The sequence below is a fragment of the Manihot esculenta genome, chromosome 2, assembly GCF_001659605.2.
Source record: "Manihot esculenta cultivar AM560-2 chromosome 2, M.esculenta_v8, whole genome shotgun sequence".
Taxonomy (NCBI): domain Eukaryota; kingdom Viridiplantae; phylum Streptophyta; class Magnoliopsida; order Malpighiales; family Euphorbiaceae; genus Manihot; species Manihot esculenta.
Window position 1 is genome coordinate 25356592 of NC_035162.2, and position 27307 is coordinate 25383898.

Genomic DNA, 27307 nt, shown 5'->3' on the forward strand with positions numbered 1-27307 from the left:
ATTTTTTTGTGGCTTTATTTATAAACTTATGATAAAAATCATCCATAAGAATAGTTAAAGAAATTAAAGTTTTTGTATTTTTTTTTATTTTACCAATATTATTTAGATATGTTTTTTATTTTTTAACATGGGTAAGATTTCTTCTATTAATGTTACTGTTAATTGTAAATAATGAATGTAAATAATATATAATGCAATACTAGTAGTTAAAACACGGTAGGGTTTGATTCTTAACAAAGAACCTTCCCCTCAGTACAATTTTCAATCAATTTACTACTTGCAGCATAGTAACTTCCTGAATCTCAAAGTGCTGCTGCTCCTGATTGAGAACATTACACCAGTTCTCTGAGTTGGCACATCGCAATCCTTCAATGCAAGTTTCTGAGTAATCCACCAAAGAATAAAAAAATCCCTTAATATGAAAACACTAAAAAATTTCAAAAATGGTGAGACTTGTAACTCAGCTCCATCAAAATTCTACTCTAAAATTAATGTGTTTTCTTGCTCTTAGAACCACAAATAGGCAGGGTGTAGGGTTTAGGATTACAAATTTCCACATTTCCAATTTCCAATTTCCATTCCAGCCTAAGTCGATTATATAATATAACATTTTGCATACAACATCGATTAATATTTGAGATGGATACATATATTTCATAATGCACATAAACTAGAACCAACTAACATTTGAAGATATGTACAGTGTTCTCTTTTTCTACCAAGGTTCCAAGAATCGTCCTTCCTTGTTGGCACCACCAGTGCAAGCATCTACCGTCCAAAATTCTCCTTTTTCCCTGTAATCCCCAAGATCATAGCTTTTATGAACCTTATTCAAATCACAATCAAAACCTGAACATTCAGAGTCAAACACATTCTCCAAACCATCAAAATAATCATCTCCAATGTCATCAGATTCATCACTGCTAACATCATCAGAATCTCTAATATCACTGCCGTTCACCGTATCACCAATTCTCTTCTCTCTTCTCATCCTCTTAGATTCCCTGACCAACCCCATCAACTGATCCTTAAGAGCTGAAGTTTCATCGTTCTTCAAAAGCCTACCCTTGTCATCATAGCCTTCAGTCAAGAAAACAGAATCCCTGAGGCCCTTCACACTCACATAAAACAGCTCTGGATGCCTTACAATCATTCCTCTCAACTTATTAGGAAATCCAAATTCCTTCCTGAAATGTGTCAAATGGTCTATTAAAGTTCTCTTTTCAACCGTCATTCCCAGCACTTCTCTTACCACTGCACAAGCTCTCTTTTCTGCTTCAATGGTCTCTTTAACAAATTCTTCTGAAGAGGTATTGTAAGGACACACATCTGGCAATTCTTCAAACTTGATAAGGAAATCTTGGTGACGTCTCTTCAGATTCAGTCCCTTCCGAAGTCTTAAATGCTTAAATTTCAAAGGTCTATCCACTATCAAACCAAGTGAAACATCAGGGCGGGATAAAGGAACAGCTAACTGTGCATCCCATGATACAAGCTCAAGTGCACGGCCATATGAGGTGTCAACAGTCTTGAATTTATCTGGGTGGTCATTGCAGAGGCGAGATCGGAAATTTGGGGGGAGTCCAAGATCTGGCGCAAGATGGACCAACTTCGATAAGAGCAACCGGCGATGAGAAGAAAGCATGAGAAGTTTCTGAAGTTTGGCGGCCAAGTTATCGGAAATTGCAGAATGGAGTTTAAATTCTTGATCAGCAAGAACTACTGCAGATGATGTTAGACGAACGCATAGTTGAGAATATGGCTTTGTTGCATTGAAAGGTAGTTGTGGTGTTGGGATTGTGAATACTTCAAAAATGGAAGGATAACGATGTATCATGGAGCGGATAGAACGACGGTCAGGGAGGGAAAGGTAGGACCGACATTTGGATAGAATGTGGAGGGGAATGTAGTGCTTTGGTTTGGAAAGGAGTAGAGTTTTGAGCTTTTGAACAAAACGAATTTTGTTTTGCCTCACAACATGCTTGTCAAGTGAAGCGTCACGAACCATTTTGGGAGATGAACAACACATGGAAAGAGAGATACTTACAGGTTTCTTACTAGTTAACAAATGATTTCTGGGTCTCTTCAGAGGAGTTGATGGGAGAAAGATTGACTTGCTAAAGTAACAATGGTTTTGCAATGGGAGTGACAGTGAACGCGTCATTTTCTTTTTCTTTTTATTTTGTGCACTTGATATAGAGTTGAATTCTGCTTCAAATTGCTTCCATCACGTACTGCAAAACACCACAAAATCAATTATTAGCTGCCATGTTACTTGCACATGAAAAAAGAAATAACACCTTTGCTGCTGGAGTTCAAACTTCAAAGAATTGAAATCTATAGCATGAGTCTTTATGATAAGAGCATCCCACAAACGGAAGCTTTTCCTTATATAAGTAGGAAAAAATTGCATTTGAAGAGATAGTATTAATTCTATCTACTTTTCAAGAATGTAAATAAGCTAAAGATCAGATCATCTAAGTAGTGTAGACTGATACAGAGTTTTTTCTTGCTATATCTCTATAATTTAAGCTTGTGTTCTAGACATATTATGATAACATTTTGGTTGAATTTCCATACAAAAACAAATAAATAAATGGGTTTTATGGCCAGTTCAAGCAGTCATAGTGAAATTTGGAACTTGTTTGGATAGGGATGTAAACGGGAAGGGTACTTGCCAAATTGATGAGGGTACCTAAAACCAAATCCATTTATAAATGGAATATCCAAACCCATCCCAAACTCGTTTACTATTTTATTTTAACTACATTTACCCATCCCAAACCCATTTAGTAACACCTGCATACTACCTGAACCCACCCAAATTCAGTTTTTCCATTTCAAATCAATAGCAAAGAGTTTCCAGATTCAGGTATCCAAATTTGAACACCAAACTGAAATTATAGCTACCGAACCTGAACACATAATTTCTCCCAAATGGCAGTAAACCATATAACACATATTAATTTCTTTCAGGTATCAGTTTTGCAAAGCTGATTTTGTAGGTTATTTCATCATTTACTCATTGATGACCAATCGTGCATCAAGGATATCACCCCAAGCTTACATTCTGAAATACGTCTAATGTAATTAGCAAAATAGTATTTGCTTTTCATTTCCATGACACATCGCAATAACATATACACTGCAATAATTTCATCACAGTGATCAGCATAATTATTGAAACTAGAAGCTTCAGAAGTGACTCTCTGTCTTAACTCCCTAACAAAATTTTAATTGAACATCACCGATTGTCAGTTCTGATGACACAAATCTCCACAACATTTGCTTCAGATTAATCTAGTCAAAGAACTGAATGCTTAAATTGAGCCACATTAGGTTAATATGCAAACCAAATACTCGTATCAAATGACCAACATTATTAATAAAAATGGCAAAAAATACTTTCCCTGCAACTATCAAGCATTACCGGGACTAATAGCTCTAGTTTGATCACAGCACATTATATGAATCATACTAGACTGCTTTGCTAATTGGATAAGAAAAGGCACTCTGGAGGGGGATGGGGGAGAGCGCGATTGAAAGAAAGAGAGAGAACTTATATTGTGGGTTAATTATTTTATACATCAAAAATTTTTCATTTATCTTTTCGTTATTTTTTTTTTTTTTGGAGAAGTAAAATAATATCATTAATTGATGAACAAGAGAAGTCTGCCTCACATCAAGTAAGGCTACAGCAATAAAGGATGGTGAAACATCACCCATCCAAACTGACAAAGCAATATTTGCAGGCACTGCTAGACGAGCCAGGGAATGAGCAAGGCTATTACAGTTTTATTTTTTTACAATAACATAGTTAAATTGAAAATATTATTTAACACCTAAGATATTACAACTAAAATAAAAAGATAACCATCCATCCCCAACACCTGTAAATCTATATCAGCTTAAAATGAAACAACACACTCATACCACTAACCCAGACAAATGCTCAAGAGTCAAGACCAGATGGAACTTCCATATCGGCATACAATTTTGATAAGAAAAAGTCCTGAAGTTGTTCAGCCAAGAGAGAATTTAATTTTACAGTAAACAAGAGTCAACCACCTTCCAGATTCTCATAACAATACTACGCATTGTTCCCAATCAACGGAGTCATGGAATCATCCAGCCACAAACATCCATAGGATTTGACTAAAAAAAAAATCGAATCAAAACAGTAAAAATACAGAATTAAACAGATTATTCGAAATTAATCAAATAATTAACTTAGTTCCTAAAGAAATTGTAGCCATGATAAATGAAATGTAGAGGATCTGGGCTGTACCCACACGAACCAGAGTTTCAAAACGGCTGCGTTGCTGTGACTCTTATCTGGGGCGGTGGAAAGTGATGGCTGAGACGCGCGACAAGAGTGGGAGGTCCGAGGGACAGTGGCGTAAAAGAGAGAGGGAAGCAGTTAGTGAAATGGATGATAGCTGTGGGTTTTGCAAAATAATGGATGTAATATGTGATGGGAAAAAAAGAGGAAGCAGGGGGGTTTGGGGGGGAGGGGGGGGGGGGGCCTGGACCTCGGTTTTCGTGGGAAGAGATGGGTTTGGGTGAAGGAGATGTTCTGTTTACTGAAGAGGAAGAGGGGAGAAGAAGGAGTTGGTTTGGTGCTTAAATGAGGGAAGCGACAGGTTTGGGTTTGGGTTTGGAGAGAGGCTCGTGAAAGTGAGCAGCTACTGGCAGACCTAAATCAATATAAGGCTGAGTCTGTAGTACAAGTTACGAAAAGATTGATAAATATTATATTTAATTTGTGTATTTATATTAAAAAATATATTTAAATTTATATATTTATATTAAATGACATATTTAATATTTTTTTATTTTTAATTATATTTGTATATTTAATAAAATTATAAATTAATATGTTTATAATAAATATAATTTATTATCTTTTTATATAATTTATATATAATTTTTTAAATTTCTAATGTTACTTTTTAAGTTTCTTTAACATTTTTAATATAATATATTAATTTATAATTAAAAAATTTAAAATTTAAAAGTAATTATATTTTTAAAATAATTAATAAAAAAATAATATATATTTATCATCTTAATTATAAAATATAAAAAATAATATATTTAAATTTATAATACATCTTTTTAATTATATTTCTACTATTAATAAATTTATCTATACATATATATTAGAATTTAAAATAGATTAATAATAGATTAAAAGTTTCATTATTAAATTTATTGACAAGTCATACAATATACAAGAAAACAACAAAGCTTACTTAAAAAACAATTTTTTACATTTTGTGAACAAGTTCAACAAACAATACCATTCTTTACATATTTAAAATATTTGCATCAAAATAGATTAAACGTCTTAGAAAATAAAATACATAAATGGAATAAAGTACATGAAGATACAGGAGAAGTATTACTAGACCAATACCATGAATCAGAAAGACCCCCATTAGAAAAAGCATTTTTAAAAAAGATCATGCCTATGAAGCAATACAACCAATAATACATACGACAGATATAAGAAATAGTGATATACGACATATTAATTTACAAAATAATTGGACGAATATAGCAATACATATAATAGGAAAACAATTAGACAGAATGGAAGAAAAAATAGAAACAAATTATAAAGCAATAAATGATATAGAATTCTTTGAAGTACACAAAGCACCATCACCCATATCACCTAAGCCAAAAGAGACCTACACCTCTCAAAGATTTAGTATCCCAAAACCATATAATATAGATCCTACTAAAAAACAAACAAATAAGCCATTTACAAAAATCATTCCACCTTCAAAAAATCCACTACACACAACAACAATAAAACCTAAGACAGAATTACAAGACATGTCAGAATTAATACAAAAAATCATAGAAGAACAAAAAACTCCTCAAATGCGTAACCCAACAAAAGGAATTAAAATACAAGAACCATTACACCCACAATCATCAAAAGAAGAAAGTACTAGTAAAGATAAAGGAAAAATAACCTTGTTAACAGAATACAATGACACCTCTTCTTCTTCAGATGATGAAACAATAGATAACCCTTTAGAAATAACAGATTTTGAAAATGATCAAGATTATCATATTCCATTAAATACCATAGAAAGACAAAATAATGGTCCAGATGATTTAAAAATTCTAGACAGAAAACAAAAACAATACAATGCAAAAAATATATATGAATGGAATATAGACGACAGATCAGAAGTAGAAATTATACAAATAACTAAAGAAATGATAATTGTAGGCAATATATATAAACAAAGGGTAGGAATTACTGAAAGACAGGCAGCAGAAAATATAATTCTAGGATTTACAGGAGAACTACGTACTTGGTGGGATAAATTATTAAGTGATGAAATAAAAACCAGTATATTAACGGCACAAACAATAGATACGACAACAGGAGAACCAGTTATTAACCCAATAACAGGAGAACCAGTATCATTAACATTAACATATTTAGTGTATAATATAATATCACATTTTATAGGAGATTTAGACTTATATACTGAAAGAAATAGTGAAATTCTACAAAATATTAAATGTAGAAAGTTAGAAAATTTTAGATAGTATAAAGACAATTTCTTAAAAAGAGTATATGCCTTAGCAGACCCAAATGCTTATCATTGGAAAGAAAAATTTCTAACAGGATTACCACGTTTATTCTCAACAAAAGTCAAAGAAACAATCGAACAAAAATATGGACATATATCTTATGATGATTTAACTTATGGAGATCTAATAACATGTGTAAATTTAACAGGAATAAGACTGTGTAGAGATATGAAATTACAAAATAAATTAAAATTGGAAAATAGACAATCAAAGAAAGAATTAGGTAACTGGTGTGAACAATTTGGTTTTGGAACAATAAGAAAACAAAAATATAAAAGGTATAAACCTTTTAGACAAAACAAAATTTACAAAAAATATACTTATCAAAAGAAACCATATAATAGGCAATCATATAAAAACCCTTTTAAACGAAAAAAGTTTAGGAAAGAAAAGTATAAAAGAAATAATAATTTCAAAAGAACCATAAACAAAACAAACATAACATGTTACTTATGTAATCAAAAAGGACATTATGCAAAGGAATGCCCTGCCAGAAAAAAGATACATGAATTAGGTATAGAATTAAAAATAGAAAATATTGAGCAATTATTGATGAGTTTAAAATTATTGAGCAATTATTTTTTTTTATATGCACATCTTCAAATTCAGAGGATTATCATGAAATAAATTATTGATGAGTTTAAAATTATTTGAAATTAATAATTATTTGATTTAGATAACTATTTAATGGATGAGTTTTATTTTTTCTTTACATAATAGATAATGATTTGTTATTTAAATTAATTAAAATTAATATTTTCAAATATATTTATTAAACTGCACATCTTTTAGTATAATTTTTAAATTAGTTAAATTTATAATAAATAAAAAATGCACATTTTTTACTTTAATTTTAAAATTATTTAAATTTATAATAAATAACGATTTATTAAATTATTTAAAATTAATAATTTATTTAAAAATTACAGTTTTATTTATGAAAATGCACATTTTTAATTTGATTTAAAAATTATAATAAAATAATAAATTTTATTCGGTTAATAATAATTTATTTTATAATATATACATGAGTTTAAAATTACTTTTTTTTATATGCACGTATTTGAATATATTTTTTTTATAAAATTAAATAAAAAAAAAAATTTTCTTATTTACTGAGAAAGAAAGTTATTGTACTAAAAATTCAAAAAGTTGTACAATCAGATGATGAAGATAAAAGATAAAGAGTTAGGATCGAAGAAGAATATCAAAATTGAAAAACAATGAATGATATTATTAAGGAATTAGTATGGAAATAGAGAAATACAAAGAGAATATCTAAATAAAAGACTGAAAAAAGTTAAAAAGTGGGACTGGCAAAGAAAGCAATGAGGCTAAATCCTGATGTATATAGAATAAAAATATTAATTCTCCTTCGATTCAATCTACTTTTTCGTTAGCCGATATGTTTTATATTATCCTTCAATTTAATTTTTATTAAAAATAATATGTGAAATTAAATTAATAATAGATTAAAAGTTTCATTATTAAATTTATTGACAAGTCATACAATTGATTTTATTTATAATTTTTTGTATATCTTCTAATTTTATTTTTATATAAATAAAAATTAATATATATAATAAATATAATTTATTATTTTTAATCACTATAATATATAATCTTTTAATTTTTTAATATTTTTAATATAATTTTTATTATATTTATTATTACTATTATATGGCCTTTTAATGTCTTACTATTTTTTAATATATTATATTATTAATATTATAATAAAATTTTATTATATTTTTATTATTAAAAAACTTTATTATATTTTTTATTTTAATAATAATTGAAATGTTAAAAATATATTTATAAAAATTAAATATATATTATATAATAAAATATTTAAATAGTAAAAAAAATATATTTTTACTGTATAGTAATAATTCTATAACAAAATACCATATAAAATATTTTTACCATTTCACAGTATTATGGTTTATTTATTTAATAATTTTATAAAATTATAATTAAAATTATTTAATTATAAATATTTAAAATTATTATAAAAAATATTAACTAATTATACAAAATATTGTCAAACTAAAATTTTTATTCAATTCAAATAACTATAATAAGTTAATAAATATAAATAATTAAAGTATAATAAAAAATAAAATTCTAATTCTAATATTCTAAATAAGTGTTACACGGTTAACTCAATACGGTTGGCTAAATTGAAATTAAATAATTAGTTATCCATATGTTTTGGAAAGATATTATATTTTTTATTTAATAAACCATCACTATTAAGCTTAATAAAATTTATTTTTATTTTTCTGAAAATATATGATATAGAACCTGTCATACAATTTGAAAAAAAAAAGACAAAAATATCTTTCCTGAGCTGTTATACTACATTCTTAATTAATTAATGCAATTAGAAACAAAAATTATAGAGCGAAATATTATTAATATAGAATCCAAAATCAATTCGTAATTAAGAATTCTGTCACAGAACTTGACAAAGAACAAGATAAAAATATGTTTCATAAATTACTCTACTTCATCCCTAATTAACCAATATAATTAGAAACGAAAATTATGGAACGAAGGTTGCTCAACTACTCCCTAATCAACTAATGTGATTAGAAACATAAATAATCAATTAATTTCAGTTTGAAAACGCTATAATAAATTCTTGATAAATTAATTATGGAGAAAATCCATATTAAAATGTTATAAGGTTGAACTTTATCAAATTGCTAAATAATAGAGAAAAATTAAAATATTATTCATAATATCATCTCTGTTTACGATTCTTATGGTCGCCACCTTAAAAATGTTTTAATAATCTCAAAATCATAATTTTAATATAGAAAAGTGTAATTATTATATAAAGAGTATTCAGTCACATGGTCAAAACTATATTATACTAAAAATCTTTTTTTAAAATCTCCTTCCTAATTGGGTGGTACAAATTTAACTTCTAATTTAAATTAAATTAATTTAAAAATAAATCTTGCTAAAATACTAAAATAAAATACTAAAATAATAAAATTGGTCTAAATATAATTCGGCCATATATATATTATGCGATCTGAAATTATATTGTGTGTTCACATGTGCTGAAAAGTGAGTTGTTTATTTTCTTATTCTCCAAATATAATTCTCATCTCATAAGTCTTGAATTAAATGGTGGTAAAAGACTTGTCATGATTTGAAATTAAAATTTTCTTATTAAATTTATGAAGAATATGAATATTTTAATTTACAACTTATTAAAAAAATAGTATCATTCATGTGCTCGTATCAATCTAATTTTTTAAATATAATTTGTTTGAATATTAATAATATATAATAATTAATACTAAAATTTTTAATTTTTTTATTATAATTAAATTTAATACATACAGCATAGATTTGCATTTGATTATTATTTTGAATTTAAAATTTTAGAGTAAATATTAATAATATCATATAATAATTATATAAAAAATTTTACTATCCACACCACATCCGGGCAAACCGGTAGTTGATTGGAAAGAAAAAGTTATGAGATATCATAACTCCAATTTACTTTCTAAAATGAAATTGCTATAAATTATTAAAAATAAAAAGAAAGAAAAACGTGCATCATTTATTGTTTTATTTATTTTTATGCTCCTATTTTATTATATGCTAAATATCAAATTATATAATTTTCTTTTTAAATATATTTTTGTAATTTGGTTAAATAATTATGTATATCATTTTTAAAGAATTTTTTAAATTCATATAATTGCATGCTTTTTTATTCAAAAGTAACTTATAACTTTTCTTCTTTTTTTTTAAAATCAATGATAAAGTCATATTTTTTTATTTGAAGACAAATTCAAAGCATATATTATGTGTTAGTTATTTCATCAAATTATTTTCACTTATTTTATTTTCTTATTATGAAATTTGATTTTAAAATTTAATCTGATATAACTATTGAAAATCATAAAATAAGTATCCATAATAATAATAATAATAATAATAATAATAATAATATATTTTAGTGTGCAATAAAAGTCTAATGATAACAAAGTTAAATAATATCATCAATAATATTAATTAATTTTATTTTAACTGAAAAATATTATTTAACACCTAATATATTATAATTAAAATTAAAAAAATATAAAAACAAATAAATATACATGCAAGAAAAAACTAATCTATACAATATATAAAAATGGGAAGAGAGGAATAATGGAATTTTTCAAAATACTCCTACTAATATTTAATAATTACAATATTTTTATTATTTAAAATTTTTTAATTTAATTATATTAGTATTCTATTTAATTTCAAATTAAATGAGAATATCTTTTAACATTTAAATGATATTTGATTAAGTGAGTTTTTTTATTTAAATTTAAACTCATTAGATTAATCGATAAGAATTTTATTATTTTTATTTTAAATTTAAATTATGAATTTAAAAATTATTTTGATTAAACAAATTTCTTATTTTAACTTTAAATTTTAAATTTTTTAATGGATATAATTTTATTATGATTTTAATTCAATTACAATTATAGATTTGAATTTAAAAATATTATAATTAGACTTATATGTAAATTATTTTAGTTAATTTTTTATTATAACTAAAATTATTTTTAAAAAATTAAATCATTAAAAAAGTGAAAGCTTTTAATTTCTATAAACTATTTGAGGTAAACTTAACCTTTTCTTTAACAAAAAAAAAATAATATTAAATTGAGCAATATTTATAACATTTTAAATTACATTTTTTAATATATTAAATTTATAATTACTATTAAATTTAATACCAGATAATTATTATTTATTTGAATGTAATTACATTTAGGGGTGAGTATTCGGTCGGTTTAATTCAAAATCGAACGGAACCGAATAAAATAAAAACTGAAATTTTGGTATTTATGAAAATCAAATTGATTTTTGTTAGAAATAGAATAAAATCAAATCGATCTGATTCAATTTGATTCGGTTTGATTTAAATTTTTAATATTTTTTTATTTTTTACCCTTTATTTTTAGTATTTAAAATTTAATTAAAATATTTTAACCTTAATTATGATGTAATATCTCTATATTATTAAAAGTAATATATTATTATCACTAATCGGTTTGGTTTAATTTTTTTTATTTTTTTCTGATTAAAACTGAACTAAACCAAAATAATCAAAATTATTTAAATTAAAAATTAAACCAAATTTCTGAATTAATTTAGTTTAATCGATTTTTTCAATTTAAAACAAATACTGCACATTAAACATATATAAGTCTTTTCTTCACTTGTCCTACTAAACCCACACCATTAACTCTTAAATTTCAAGTACACTTTCAATTTCTCAAGTTCCGACTGCACTGTTAGTCTGTCTAAGAGATACTATTTGTGACACTCTCTTTATCTCCGATTTAAGTATATTTTTAGTTAATTTAGATTATATTAATCTTGATTTTCTTGCTTTAATTTAATGTTCTATGTGACCTTTGAAATTTATATTTGTTATATATTTGATGTATTTATTTAAATAAAATTTAGAGGTTAAATAACTGTCTCTTTACTTTTATAATTTTTTTAATTATTAAGTTGGTTTTATTTTTATTTATATTTAATTTAATTTTCTAGATATTTTATGCAATATTCATACAAATTGTAATTTAAAAATGAAATTTTTTATAAATATCAAAAATACTAAAATTTAATCCTTTGAATTATTTTATCAATAAAATATAATTAATTATAAAATTATAAAAAAAATAAAGTTGAATAACAAGTAATAAATTTTATATTTTATAAAAACATTTGAATTATTTTGGTTGATATATCAAAGTTAAGCTATATTTTTTTAAAATTTTTATAGACTTTATTATATATATTAATAAAAATTTTAAATTTAATTTCTATTAATTTATTATTTATTAATTAATATATAGTGTTATATTATATGATCTTTATATAAATTTATATAATATATTGAATTTCATAATAACATATTGCATTTTAGTTTACATCAAATACGGCAGATTGAACTCTACCAATAAAAACAAACAATAATAGCAAAGATGTCGGGGAAAAATATGTCTCCAGAGTCGTCATTTTCATGAAACTTTTTCCTTTTTAAGTTCTTTCATAAAATACGCGGAAAATTAGAGTGGATTTCTCATTCTTTGCAAAAACTTTTATATCTAAGCAATCATCTAAAGTTACTGGATTTTATAACGGAGGGAAGTTATTTACTTGTAACTTTTATTCTATTATTGGAAATTGTTTTGTCGCTTTTTAATAAAAAGCATAACAGAGAAATACCGACTAACGTCAAATCTAAAAGTAGATATTATCTTGTTTTTCATTCGTTTACAGCAAAACTTATCTTTACGCTGAAGCCTTTCTGATCTAGAATCCTATGACACAATCCTCAAACCCACACGCACAAGTAGATATGGAATCCAAAGATTTGATAAACCCATCTCCTATGGCACCCCAAACTTAGAGAAGCTGAAACACCAATGATCGAAGGATTTAGATGAGCTGACAAACGCTACAACGAATAGTTGATAAGTTAGCCAAGATTCCTGGTGCAATTGATGAAAGCAAATCCTCACTCTCACTCAAAGCAATACATGCCAGAGGCATGAAAATAATTCTGAAATTTTGATTAAAAGCTCCCTCTTACAATTGTTTCTTATCCTTATATAGTAAGGAAAAAAATAAATAAAACCCTAAGACACTCTTCTTGGACCTGACTTAAACACATAAGGTCCAAGTGATACGGATCCAATAGGACAAATTTCTAACAATGGTGTGGAGCAAACTTATATCATTCCAATGGATCCAAGAGTAGTTCAAAATCATATTCATATAATCCATATATATTTGGGGCGTGCTTTAATTCATATGGGACAGATTTGGTGCAACACTTGCAATCATAGGCTGAGGGAGCCTAATCAAACCTATGGGCTAAAACTACATAAAGGAAAGCCTAAAGTGAAGATCAAGTAAGGCTTTTGTGAAGATTCAACTTTGTTATGATGGGCTTGCTAGTTTTATTATTTAAACACTTGTTTTATTTTAGTTTTGTTTGGGCTTGTATTTTGGCCATATTTTATCTTTTAAGTTTTAGATTGTTGGGCCATGTTGTGGGCTTATATTTTAATGCCTATGTGTTATTTTAGTGTGTGATTAGGCTTGAGTCTTATGTGTTTAAGTCAGGCCCAAGAAGAGTGTCGTAGGGTTTTATTTGTTTTTCTCCTTACTATATAAGGATAAGAAACAATTGTAAGAGGAGCTTTTAATCAAACTTTTCAGAATTTCTTTCATGCCTTTGGCGTGTATTGCTTTGAGTGAGAGTGAGGATTTGCTTTCATCAATTGCACCAGGAATCTTGGCTAACTTATCAACTATTCGTTGTGGCGTTTGTCGGATTCTCATCTAAATCCTTCGATCATTGGTGTTTCAGCTTCTCTAAGTTTGGGGTGCCATAGGAGGTGGGTTTATCAGATCTTTGGATTCCGTATCTACTTGTGCGTGTGGGTTTGAGGCTTGTGCCATAGGGTTCCGCGTCAGTTGGTATCAGAGCCAAAAGTGAGGTAAATTCTTATTTATCTTAGGATCTAGGGTTTTTGAGTTTTCCTTTGTCTTTCTTGTTGATTTCGGTGAAAGGCTGCACCTTCTTGATTATTAATCTAAAAAAAAAAATTGAAATCCAAAAAAAAAAAAAAAATCGCCTTTGCCTTATTTATCTTGATCTGGCCGAAATTGTGATATACTTCTTTTTTCGTCCATATTGCCTTACCTATTTCAATTGATTGCAGTAAATTATAGGAATTAATTTTGAATTTTGAATTTTGAATTGGGTTGAATCCAGATTATGAGATAAAAGAAATTCTGCCTATTGCCTAAAGTGCACATTTAAGGCAATTGCATCTACATTGATATGATGTCAATCCCTTCTTTTAACACCAGAATTTTCGTCCATGTCTCTCATCTGAGAGAAATTTACATTTTTTTTTCTGATTCTATTTGCAGTGTTTTGTTACTTTCCAAATTGTCAGTGTCTTCTTTCTAGTTTTTGCGCTCTTCGTTCTTTCTTTACGTTTTCTTTTTTTTGTTTCATTAAACGCACCTTGTGGTTAGTTGGTTGACCTTAGTTTCTGAAGTGCAATTGAAGAATCAGCAAAAGAGTGGTAAGTGTGCAAACACTTGAGTTCTTTCTTTTCTAACACAATATTTGCTAGTTCTCTTTGTTCTTTGTTGATTAAAGGTAGGATGAGTAAAGATCAGAATGTCTCACCAGCGTCCACTTCTACAAGAATACCTCAAAGAACTCATAATTGCAATAATGACTGTGATGATTCGGATGTGTTTGTTAATAATGTGTTGCTTGCTGCACATTGTGAGATGCTTGTTGCTAGGCGTGCTCTGAATATGCAGGTTAAGGAAGAAAGCCTGAAACAGCGGGAAAACATATTTCACACTAGGTGTTTGGTTAATGGAAAAGTGTGTACTGTCATTATTGATGGAGGTAGTTGTGCAAATGTGGCTAGTGTGTATATGGTGGAGAAATTGGGCTTGGCTTCTATTAAACACCCTAAGCCATACAGATTGCAATGGTTGAACGACTGTGGTGAGGTCAGAGTTACACGCCAGGTGGTTATACCATTTTCTATTGGTAGGTATAAGGATGAGATCTTGTGCGATGTGGTACCTATGCAGGCAAGCCATATATTGTTGGGTAGGCCGTGGCAATATGATAGAAAGGTGCAACATGATGGGCTCAATAACAAGTACTCCTTCACTCATGAAGGACAGAAGCTTATACTCGCTCCTTTATCACCTCAAGAGGTGATGTAAGCACGACCAACAACACCAAAAATGATGAGCTAGCATTGCCTCAAGGACCAATTACAAGGCTGAGATCCAAGAGGTTGAAGGAAGCACTTCAAGGATTCATGAAGGAATATGTTGAAGCTTTGCAAGTTCATTTTGAAGTTGAAGAACAATCTGGCCATTCCAAGTCAATTAGACCAAATGTGTCCTTATTGACAATTCAAATTCTGTATTTATAGTGGGTAGTCATTTAGTAGTTGGTAGTTAACCAGTAGTGGGTAGTTATTTGGTAGTGGGTAGTTAAACAGTAGTGGGTGGTTACCTAGAGTGGATAGTGGCATAGATCATGGGTCCATGCATAGTTGTGGGTAGTGGCAAAGATCATGGGTCCATGTATAGTAGTGGGAAGTGGCAAAGATCATGGGTCTTAATTTAGGCTATATAAAGCATCCATTTTTCTATTGTAGAGACAGATTATCAATTATTCAATACAATTGCTTTATGCGATTCTTCTTTGAGAGCTTAAGAGAGATCTTGGTTCTTGACATTGCATCACGAATAAGGTTTGATACTAACTTGTATGTTTCTTATTCTTGCTGCTCTTGAAATCAATCCATTATAAGTGTTCTTAATTGCATGTTAATTAAGGGTGCTTTAGATTGGGGAATTATTTTCTGAATTAAGTTCTTTTTACTAGGGTATGTGTCGTTTCAGTCTCTAATAGGCTGGGGTTCCGCATCAATTGGTATCAGAGCTAGGCTTAGTAATAATTTCTTAACTATCCTTTGCGTCTTTGCATTCAATTTTGTCCATTATTGGCTGAATATATCACTTTGGAAATCTGGTTTGGGATACCTATTAGAGCCGAATACATTGTTTGGTTGTTGTTCAAATCAAATTTTACCCTAAATTCTTGTTTAGGCTGAATTACTATCTTTAGTGATTTGGTTTATGCTTTCTGCCCTAATTCATATGCTGTCATTCTAATACTCTTAGAATAGTATTTCCAGTGTTTTACTTCTGTCCATAAAAAAAAAAAAAATCAAAACAAGAAGAAAAAAAAAAAGGAAAAAAAAAAAAAAGAATTTCTGCCACTTTGGTTCATTTGTTCAAACTTCATCCTGATTGATATCTACTGATATAAATCATATTTCATATACCTTGAACATATTTCTGGGCTTGGAATTCGAAATACATGTTTGGGGTAGGTTTAGGATAAATTTGGGTAGTATTTTCACAAAACAGTTGTACTTAATACTTGCTGTTTTAAGTGTCTATTTTGTTTGCTTGCTTTGAATTAATTTTGTTGAGTCAATATTAATATCAGTTAACCTAGGATTGCATGCTTAGGGAGAACTTCGTGTTAAGCACATCCGTCTTGTCAATTTTTTATTCTTAGTTTGTCAATTTGGTGTCTTCCTGTCTGTTGGTTCCTTACATTTAGTTTGACAAATTGCACATTGTTGAACATCTAATTACACTTAGTACACGAAATTTAACTTTTGTGTGCTAAATCAATCTATTTGTTCATTTTGGTCAGTTTGCATCTAGTGTTGTTTCCTATCTTTTCTTCTTAGGTCTTTCCTTGCTTTCCTTATTATTTGAATCATACAAGCTTGGCTTATTGAGTCCTTATTCTGAAGTGCACTTTTGAGATACCAAGTGAGTGCTTGAAAATTAAACACGTGAGTTGAGAGAATTGTGAATTTTTTTTTCTATAATGTCTGGGCATAATACTGGTGATACTTCTGACCCTACATTTGATCTTAAAGATATATATAAAGCTTTCATGGATAGCTTTCAGAAGCTAAATTCGAGAATGGATAACCTTGAGGACAACCTTAGATCTTCAAAGGGCAAGTCCATTCAGAGGGATGATGATACACACGATCCATCCTATGATGAGGAAAATGAGGCACAATCAGCCCCTGTCCGAGCCAGAAGGTTCAATGATCGTGTACCATATGTAGATAATAGTATGAACTCCATAAAGATGAAGATTCCAAGCTTCAATGGTAAGGCTGATGTTGATGCCTATTTAGAGTGGGAGCGTAAAGTGGAGATGGTTTTTAACTGTCAAAACTATTCCGATGATAAAAAGGTAAAACTTGCTGCCCTTGAGTTTTCAGATTATGCACTAATATGGTGGGATGAGCTTGTGAAATCTAGGAGAAGGAATGGAGAGTTACCCATTGCTAGTTGGGATGAGATGAAGCGAATCATGAGGAAGAAATATGTGCCTACTTATTACCATAGAGATCTCCATCATCAATTGCAAAGATTAACTCAGGGATCAAAGTCTGTTGATGAGTATCATAAGGAGATGGAGTTGCTCCTGATCAAAGCAAACATAGTGGAGGAGGAAGACCAGACTATGGCTCGTTTCTTTGGTGGTCTAAACAAGGAGATTGCTGATGTGGTTGATTTGCAACCATATGTTGATTTGGAAGACTTGGTGAACATTGCAATTAAGGTGGAAAGACAAAGAGGCCGAAATAGATGGGGGAGCAACAGGGCTGCTCAAAACTCCAACAGCAAATGGGGTTCCAAATGGAACACCAAGCCTGATCCTAAAAGGTTTGAAAAGTCTTCAACTCAAAAAGGCATGTTACCTTCCAAAGAAACATCCAACTCTCATGGTAAAAATGAATCAGCCCCTAAATCAAATAGAACTAGAGATATTCAGTGCTTTAAATGTAAAGGGCGTGGGCATTATGCCAATGAGTGTGCTAATAAACGTGCTATGGTAGTGAGGGGAGATGAGATAGTCTCCGAAAGTGATTCTGATTCTGATGAAGTACCACCTTTAGAAGATTGTTCTGATGTAGATATAGAAGAGTATCCTGTTCAAGGAGAGTCCTTAGTGATATTGCGTACTTTAAATGTTTCTATTAAAGAAGAGGGACTTGAACAGCGTGAAAACATCTTTCACACTCGTTGTTTGGTTGGTGGTAAAGTCTGTAGCATGATAATAGATTCGGGTAGTCAAGTTAATTGTGCTAGTACTATTTTAGTTGATAAATTAGGACTAGAAACTATTAAACACCCTAATCCTTACAGACTTCAGTGGTTGAATGATAGCGGCGAGGCAAAGGTAACCAAGCAATGTAAAGTGTCATTTTCTATTGGAAAATATGTAGATGAGGTTACTTGTGATATTGTACCCATGCAGGCTGGACACATTTTGTTAGGTAGACCATGGCAATTTGATAGGCGTGTCATTCATGATGGGTATAGTAATAGGTTTTCTTTTACGTTCCTCGGTGTAAAACATATACTTGTACCATTATCTCCTAAAGATGTATATGCAGATCAAGTGAAATTACAACAATCTGCTAAATTGGGTAAGGGAGGTGAGACAAGTAAAAAGAATGAGGGAAAAGAGGCCAGCAGTAAAATGAAAGTTTCGAATGGCCCAAAGGAGAGTGACTGCACGGGAAAGGATAAAAATGAGAGATGTGCAGGAGAGAAAACGTTAGTGAGTGTGGAGGTAAAAGGAGAGCTGAGTGAGAAGAGTGAAGAATTCAGCAAGTCTTCCTTTTATTGTAAAGAGAGAGAGCTGAAGAAAGCATACTTAGAGAAGAGAGCTTTGATTATATTGCGTTTTAGTTCCAATTTTATGATTGAGACTAACCCTACTGTTGAATTGCCTAGTTCTTTTTCTAAGTTATTGCAGGAGTTTGCGGATGTATTTCCTGAGGAGGTGCCATCTGGGTTGCCACCCATTAGGGGAATAGAACATCAAATTGATTTTGTTCCTGGAGCTCAGATTCCAAACCGTCCAGCTTACCGTAGCAATCCTGAGGAGACGAAGGAATTGCAAAAGCAAGTTGATGAGTTGCTAGCTAAGGGACATATCAGGGAGAGCCTTAGTCCATGCGCAGTACCTGTTTTGTTGGTTCCAAAGAAAGATGGAACAATGCGCATGTGTGTTGATTGTCGTGCGATCAACAAAATCACTGTAAAGTATCGCCATCCTATTCCTAGATTAGATGATATGCTTGAAGAATTATGTGGTGCTGTTTTCTTTACAAAAATTGATTTGAAAAGCGGTTATCATCAAATTAGGATGAAGTTAGGTGATGAGTGGAAAACTGCCTTTAAGACAAAATATGGTTTATATGAATGGTTAGTCATGCCTTTTGGCTTAACTAATGCACCTAGCACATTTATGAGATTGATGAACCATGTTTTGCGTGATTACCTAGGTAAGTTTGTGGTTGTGTATTTTGATGATATATTGATTTATAGCCGAAACATGGATAACCACATTAGGCATGTTGAACTTGTTTTACAGAAGTTGCGTGAACATGAACTGTATGCTAATCTTAAGAAATGCACATTTTGTACTGATAGTGTCATATTCCTAGGATTTATTATTAGTTCACGTGGAGTTGAGGTAGATACTGAAAAGGTTAAGGCTATCCAAGAATGGCCTACACCTAAGAATGCTAATGAGGTGAGATCCTTTCATGGATTGGCAAGCTTCTATAGGAGGTTTGTTAGAGATTTCAGCACTATTGCTGCACCTCTAAATGAGATTATTAAAAAGGCTGTTGGGTTTAAGTGGGGTAAAGAACAGGAACTTGCATTTAACACATTGAAAGAAAAACTTACTACCGCTCCTGTTTTAAGGTTACCTGATTTTTCTAAAACCTTTGAAATTGAATGTGATGCTTCTGGGATTGGTATTGGTGCTGTTCTTATGCAGGAAGGCCGACCCATAGCATATTTTAGTGAGAAGTTAGGTGGCGCACAATTGAACTATTCCACCTATGACAAAGAGTTCTATGCACTGATTAGGGCTCTTGAAGTTTGGGAACACTACTTGCTGCCTAATGAGTTTGTGATTCATACCGACCATCAGTCTCTCAAACACTTGAAGGGACAAGGGAAGTTGAACAAGCGGCATGGTAAGTGGGTTGAATATCTCGAAATCTTTCCTTATGTGATTAAATACAAGCAAGGTAAAGAGAATGTGATTGCCGATGCATTATCTAGACGTTATGCATTGACTTCCATGCTTAGTTCTAAGTTGTTAGGATTTGAGCATTTGAAAGATATGTATGAGAATGATACTGATTTTTCTGATGTATTTAAGGCATGTGAACATGGGGCATTTAAAACGTTTTATTTGCATGATGGGTTTCTTTTTAGGGGGAAACAAATATGCATACCTAATTGTTCAGTGCGTGAGTTGCTTGTTAGAGAATCACATTCAGGAGGATTAATGGGACATTTTGGTGTGCAAAAGACTTTAGACATGTTGAATGAACACTTTTATTGGCCTAACATGCGAAAATATGTAGAGAAAATTTGTGCTCAATGCTTTGCATGTAAACAGGCTAAATCTAAGTCCTTGCCACATGGGTTGTATACCCCTTTGCCTGTACCTACTGAACCTTGGACTGATATATCTATGGATTTTGTGATAGGTTTACCTAGGACAAAAAGAGGTAGAGATTCAGTGTTTGTTGTTGTAGATCGCTTTAGCAAGATGGCACATTTTATTCCATGTCATAAAACTGATGATGCAACGAACATAGCTGATTTGTTTTTCAGGGAAGTAGTCCGTTTGCATGGTATACCTAGGACTATTGTTTCTGATAGAGATTCTAAGTTCCTTAGTCATTTCTGGCGTGTTTTGTGGGGGAAATTGGGTACTAAACTTTTATTTTCTACTACTTGTCATCCACAAACAGATGGCCAAACTGAAGTTGTTAATAGGACTTTAGGAACTATGCTTCGTGCTATTGTGGGTAGGAACTTGAAAACTTGGGAAGAATGTTTGCCATATGTTGAATTTGCTTATAATCGAGCAGTCCATTCTTCTACTGGTTATTCACCTTTTGAGGTTGTGTATGGTTTTAATCCATTAACTGTACTAGATTTAATGCCTTTACCTTTGAACGAGTTGTCTAATTTAGATGGAAAAGCGAAGGCTGAAATGGTTAAATCAATACACGTGAAAGCGCGTGAGCATATTGAGAAGCGTAACAGCATATATGAGAAACAGGCCAATAAGGGTCGCAAGAAAGTTGTATTCAAACCAGGTGATTGGGTTTGGATCCATATGCGAAAGGAAAGGTTTCCAACTCAAAGGAAATCAAAACTCGATGCACGAGGGGATGGACCATATCAAGTGCTGAAACGGATCAATGACAATGCATACATAATTGATCTGCCAGGTGAGTTTGGTGTAAGTGCTACCTTTAATGTTTCTGATTTGTCTCCTTTTGATTTTGGTACAGATTCGAGGACGAATCCTTTTCAAGAGGGAGGGGATGATGTAAGCACGACCAACAACACCAAAAATGATGAGCTAGCATTGCCTCAAGGACCAATTACAAGGCTGAGATCCAAGAGGTTGAAGGAAGCACTTCAAGGATTCATGAAGGAATATGTTGAAGCTTTGCAAGTTCATTTTGAAGTTGAAGAACAATCTGGCCATTCCAAGTCAATTAGGCCAAATGTGTCCTTATTGACAATTCAAATTCTGTATTTATAGTGGGTAGTCATTTAGTAGTTGGTAGTTAACCAGTAGTGGGTAGTTATTTGGTAGTGGGTAGTTAAACAGTAGTGGGTGGTTACCTAGTAGTGGATAGTGGCATAGATCATGGGTCCATGTATAGTAGTGGGAGGTGGCAAAGATCATGGGTCTTAATTTAGGCTATATAAAGCATCCATTTTTCTATTGTAGACACAGATTATCAATTATTCAATACAATTGCTTTATGCGATTCTTCTTTGAGAGCTTAAGAGAGATCTTGGTTCTTGACATTGCATCACGAATAAGGTTTGATACTAACTTGTATGTTTCTTATTCTTGCTGCTCTTGAAATCAATCCATTATAAGTGTTCTTAATTGCATGTTAATTAAGGGTGCTTTAGATTGGGGAATTATTTTCTGAATTAAGTTCTTTTTACTAGGGTATGTGTCGTTTCAGTCTCTAATAGGCTGGGGTTCCGCATCAGCTCCTGTTTTAAGGTTACCTGATTTTTCTAAAACCTTTGAAATTGAATGTGATGCTTCTGGGATTGGTATTGGTGCTGTTCTTATGCAGGAAGGCCGACCCATAGCATATTTTAGTGAGAAGTTAGGTGGCGCACAATTGAACTATTCCACCTATGACAAAGAGTTCTATGCACTGATTAGGGCTCTTGAAGTTTGGGAACACTACTTGCTGCCTAATGAGTTTGTGATTCATACCGACCATCAGTCTCTCAAACACTTGAAGGGACAAGGATGGTAAGTGGGTTGAATATCTCGAAATCTTTCCTTATGTGATTAAATACAAGCAAGGTAAAGAGAATGTGATTGCCGATGCATTATCTAGACGTTATGCATTGACTTCCATGCTTAGTTCTAAGTTGTTAGGATTTGAGCATTTGAAAGATATGTATGAGAATGATACTGATTTTTCTGATGTATTTAAGGCTTGTGAACATGGGGCATTTAAAACGTTTTATTTGCATGATGGGTTTCTTTTTAGGGGGAAACAAATATGCATACCTAATTGTTCAGTGCGTGAGTTGCTTGTTAGAGAATCACATTCAGGAGGATTAATGGGACATTTTGGTGTGCAAAAGACTTTAGACATGTTGAATGAACACTTTTATTGGCCTAACATGCGAAAATATGTAGAGAAAATTTGTGCTCAATGCTTTGCATGTAAACAGGCTAAATCTAAGTCCTTGCCACATGGGTTAAATACTCCTTTGCCTGTACCTACTGAACCTTGGACTGATATATCTATGGATTTTGTGATAGGTTTACCTAGGACAAAAAGATGTAGAGATTCAGTGTTTGTTGTTGTAGATCGCTTTAGCAAGATGGCACATTTTATTCCATGTCATAAAACTGATGATGCAACGAACATAGCTGATTTGTTTTTCAGGGAAGTAGTCCGTTTGCATGGTATACCTAGGACTATTGTTTCTGATAGAGATTCTAAGTTCCTTAGTCATTTCTGGCGTATTTTGTGGGGGAAATTGGGTACTAAACTTTTATTTTCTACTACTTGTCATCCACAAACAGATGGCCAAACTGAAGTTGTTAATAGGACTTTAGGAACTATGCTTCGTGCTATTGTGGGTAGGAACTTGAAAACTTGGGAAGAATGTTTGCCATATGTTGAATTTGCTTATAATCGAGCAGTCCATTCTTCTACTGGTTATTCACCTTTTGAGGTTGTGTATGGTTTTAATCCATTAACTGTACTAGATTTAATGCCTTTACCTTTGAACGAGTTGTCTAATATAGATGGAAAAGCGAAGGCTGAAATGGTTAAATCAATACACGTGAAAGCGCGTGAGCATATTGAGAAGCGTAACAGCATATATGAGAAACAGGCCAATAAGGGTCGCAAGAAAGTTGTATTCAAACCAGGTGATTGGGTTTGGATCCATATGCGAAAGGAAAGGTTTCCAACTCAAAGGAAATCAAAACTCGATGCACGAGGGGATGGACCATATCAAGTGCTGAAACGGATCAATGACAATGCATACATAATTGATCTGCCAGGTGAGTTTGGTGTAAGTGCTACCTTTAATGTTTCTGATTTGTCTCCTTTTGATTTTGGTACAGATTCGAGGACGAATCCTTTTCAAGAGGGAGGGGATGATGTAAGCACGACCAACAACACCAAAAATGATGAGCTAGCATTGCCTCAAGGACCAATTACAAGGCTGAGATCCAAGAGGTTGAAGGAAGCACTTCAAGGATTCATGAAGGAATATGTTGAAGCTTTGCAAGTTCATTTTGAAGTTGAAGAACAATCTGGCCATTCCAAGTCAATTAGGCCAAATGTGTCCTTATTGACAATTCAAATTCTGTATTTATAGTGGGTAGTCATTTAGTAGTTGGTAGTTAATCAGTAGTGGGTAGTTATTTGGTAGTGGGTAGTTAAACAGTAGTGGGTGGTTACTTAGTAGTGGATAGTGGCATAGATCATGGGTCCATGCATAGTTGTGGGTAGTGGCAAAGATCATGGGTCTTAATTTAGGCTATATAAAGCATCCATTTTTCTATTGTAGACACAGATTATCAATTATTCAATACAATTGCTTTATGCGATTCTTCTTTGAGAGCTTAAGAGAGATCTTGGTTCTTGACATTGCATCACGAATAAGGTTTGATACTAACTTGTATGTTTCTTATTCTTGCTGCTCTTGAAATCAATCCATTATAAGTGTTCTTAATTGCATGTTAATTAAGGGTGCTTTAGATTGGGGAATTATTTTCTGAATTAAGTTCTTTTTACTAGGGTATGTGTCGTTTCAGTCTCTAATAGGCTGGGGTTCCGCATCAGCAACACTATCTCCTGCCCAAGGAGTTTGTGATACATACGGATCATGAGTCCTTAAAACACTTGAAGGGACAAGGCAAGTTGAATAAGAGGCATGGTAAGTGGGTTGAGTTTATTGAACAATTTCCATATGTGATTAAGTATAAGCATGGGAAAGACAATGTGGTTGCAGATGCTTTGTCTAGGAGGTATGCTTTAATTAATGCTGTGAGTTCTAAATTGCTTGGTTTTGAGCATGTTAAGAACTTGTACATTAATGATACTGATTTCGGAAATGTGTTTGTGGCTTGTGAGCATGGAGCTTTTAACTCTTTTTATAGGCATGATGGTTACTTATTTAAGGGTAAGAAATTGTGTGTACCTAGATGCTCTATGCGTGATTTGCTTGTGCTTGAATGTCATTGCGGTGGTTTGATGGGGCATTTTGGAGTACATAAGACTTATGACACCTTATTTGAGCATTTTTATTGGCCTTCTATGCGCAAAAACGTTGAGAAAGTGTGTGCTTCTTGTATTGCATGTAGACAGGCAAAGTCTAAGTCTATGCCTCATGGTCTTTATATGCCTTTACCTGTTCCTAGTTCACCCTGGATGGATATTTCTATGGACTTTGTGCTTGGCTTACCTAGGACTAGGCGTGGTAGAGATAGCATATTTGTTGTTGTCGACAGGTTTAGCAAGATGGCTCACTTCATTCCTTGCCATAAAACTGATGACGCCATCAATGTAGCTGACTTGTTCTTCAGGGAAGTGGTTCGACTTCATGGAGTGCCAAGGACAATTGTGTCAGATAGAGATGCAAAGTACCTTTCACATTTTTGGAAAGTATTGTGGGGTAAGTTGGGTACTAAACTCCTATATTCTACTACTTGTCATCCACAGACAGATGGCCAAACAGAGGTGGTGAATAGAACTCTTGGTACCTTACTCAGAGCTATAGTGGGTAAGAATTTGAACACTTGGGAAGATTGCTTGCCTTTCATTGAGTTTGCATATAACCGTAGCATACATTCTTCTACGGGGTTTTCTCCATTTGAGCTTGTTTATGGTTTTAACCCACTAACTGTACTTGATCTCGTTCCTTTACCTCTACATGAGCTTGCTAGTTTAGATGGTGCTAAAAAGGCAGAATTGGTAAATTCCTTACATGAGAAGGCTAGGTCTAACATAGAGAAGAAGAACAAGGTGTATGCTGACAGGGCAAATAGGAGACGGAAGAAAGTGGTGTTTGTTCCTGGAGATTGGGTTTGGGTGCACTTCCGAAAGGAACGATTTCCAAATCAGAGGAAGAATAAGCTGGATGCTCGTGGTGATGGTCCATTTCAAGTTTTAGAGCGAATCAATGACAATGCTTATAAAATAGACTTGCCAGGTGAGTATGGGGTTAGTGCTACCTTTAATGTGTCTGACTTGTCTCCTTTTGACCATATTCCAGATTTGAGGACAAATCTTTTCGAGGAAGGAGGGAATGATACGAACCAGCAAGCACAAGCTCATGAGAATCAAGGAAGCAAGGATCCATTGGTGCTCCCTAGTGGACCAGTGACAAGAAGCAAAGCTAAGAAGCTTGAAGCAGCTATGAACTTACACATTCAAGAACAAGTAACACAAGAATTGACTGAGCTCGCCTTTGGCAAATGTCTCGTGAAGCTTGAAGACACACCTAAGCTGCTCACCTTGCTTAAGGTGTGTAATGGAGATAGCTTGTCCAATTTATTCAGCATTGATATGATTGCTCACCTTGCTTAAGGTGTGTAATGGAGATAGCGCTGTCCAATTTATTCAGCATTGATATGATGGGCTTGCTATATTTTTATGATTTAACACTTATTTTATTTTAGTCTTGTTTGGGCTTGTATTCTGGCCATATTTTATGTTTTAAGTTTTAGAGTGTTGGGCCATGTTTTGGGCTTATGTTTTAATACTTATGTGTTATTTTAGTGTGTGATTGGGCTTGGGCCTTATGTGTTTAAGTCAGGCCCAAGAAGAGTGTCTTAGGGTTTTATTTGTTTTTCTCCTTAGTATATAAGGATAAGAAACAATTGTAAGAGGCAGCTTTTAATCAAAATTTCAGAATTCTTTTCATGCCTTTGGCGTGTATTGCTTTGAGTGAGAGTGAGGATTTGCTTTCATCAATTGCACCAGGAATCTTGGCTAACTTATCAACTATTCGTTGTGGCGTTTGTCAAATTCTCATTTAAATCCTTCGATCATTGGTGTTTCAGCTTCTCTAAGTTTGGGGTGCCATAGGAGGTGGGTTTATCAAATCTTTGGATTCCATATCTACTTGTGCGTGTGGATTTGAGGCTTGAGCCATAGGGTTCCGCGTCAGGTGATCCCGCAATTATAGGCATAATGCGTATACGCGGGACTGTGCTTGATAATGATGACTTTGTGCCGAGACTCATCTTATCTAGGGGAGGGCACGTCTTGCTAAGAAATCAGATATTGAGGTGTTCAGGTCATCCCTTCCTAAGGTGGGGCTGCGTTACCCATTTATCAGATCCTTGTCACGTGACCTATTCTGTATTGACAACTCATGTCTTTCTTTAGGCGATAATGTGGAACCCCAGTTTATTAGAGATTGA

General features: G+C 32.0%; 2 protein-coding genes across 10 annotated transcripts; one reads left to right on the top strand and one right to left on the bottom strand.

Moving 5' to 3' along the window:
• Positions 1-536: 536 nt before the first annotated feature.
• On the bottom strand, positions 537-4689 carry LOC110609287 (protein WHAT'S THIS FACTOR 1, chloroplastic). Of its 9 annotated transcripts, none has more exons than XM_021748758.2 (3): positions 4299-4689; positions 4069-4155; positions 537-2234 (listed from the first exon to the last, which is right to left on the bottom strand). In XM_021748758.2, the coding sequence occupies exon 3, from the start codon at positions 2162-2164 to the stop codon at positions 716-718; it is 1449 nt and encodes a 482-aa protein (XP_021604450.1). In that variant the 5' UTR covers positions 2165-2234; positions 4069-4155; positions 4299-4689; the 3' UTR covers positions 537-715. The 9 variants fall into 9 exon arrangements, with proteins under 9 accessions (XP_021604450.1, XP_021604448.1, XP_021604452.1 ...); XM_021748756.2 differs by having other exon boundaries at positions 3941-4155; XM_021748760.2 differs by having other exon boundaries at positions 3941-4155; positions 4293-4689.
• LOC122723079 lies at positions 4354-27307 on the top strand. Its single transcript, XM_043953833.1, has 10 exons — positions 4354-4464; positions 17405-18628; positions 19088-19334; positions 19782-20415; positions 20548-21320; positions 21474-21608; positions 21663-21697; positions 24861-25219; positions 25826-25970; positions 27137-27307. The coding sequence occupies exons 1-10, from the start codon at positions 4354-4356 to the stop codon at positions 27305-27307; spliced, it is 3834 nt and encodes a 1277-aa protein (XP_043809768.1).

Bases quoted from the DNA above. Each gene is read 5' to 3' on its own strand.
- LOC122723079 (XM_043953833.1), top strand. From the start codon at position 4,354: ATGGCTGAGACGCGCGACAAGAGTGGGAGGTCCGAGGGACAGTGGCGT. The intron at 4,465-17,404 runs GTAATATGTGAT...AACTCCATAAAG, and splicing joins GGTTTTGCAAAATAATGGAT to ATGAAGATTCCAAGCTTCAA. The intron at 21,698-24,860 runs GATGTAAGCACG...TATGTGATTAAG, and splicing joins CTTTTCAAGAGGGAGGGGAT to TATAAGCATGGGAAAGACAA.
- LOC110609287 (XM_021748755.2), bottom strand. From the start codon at position 2,164: ATGACGCGTTCACTGTCACTCCCATTGCAAAACCATTGTTACTTTAGC.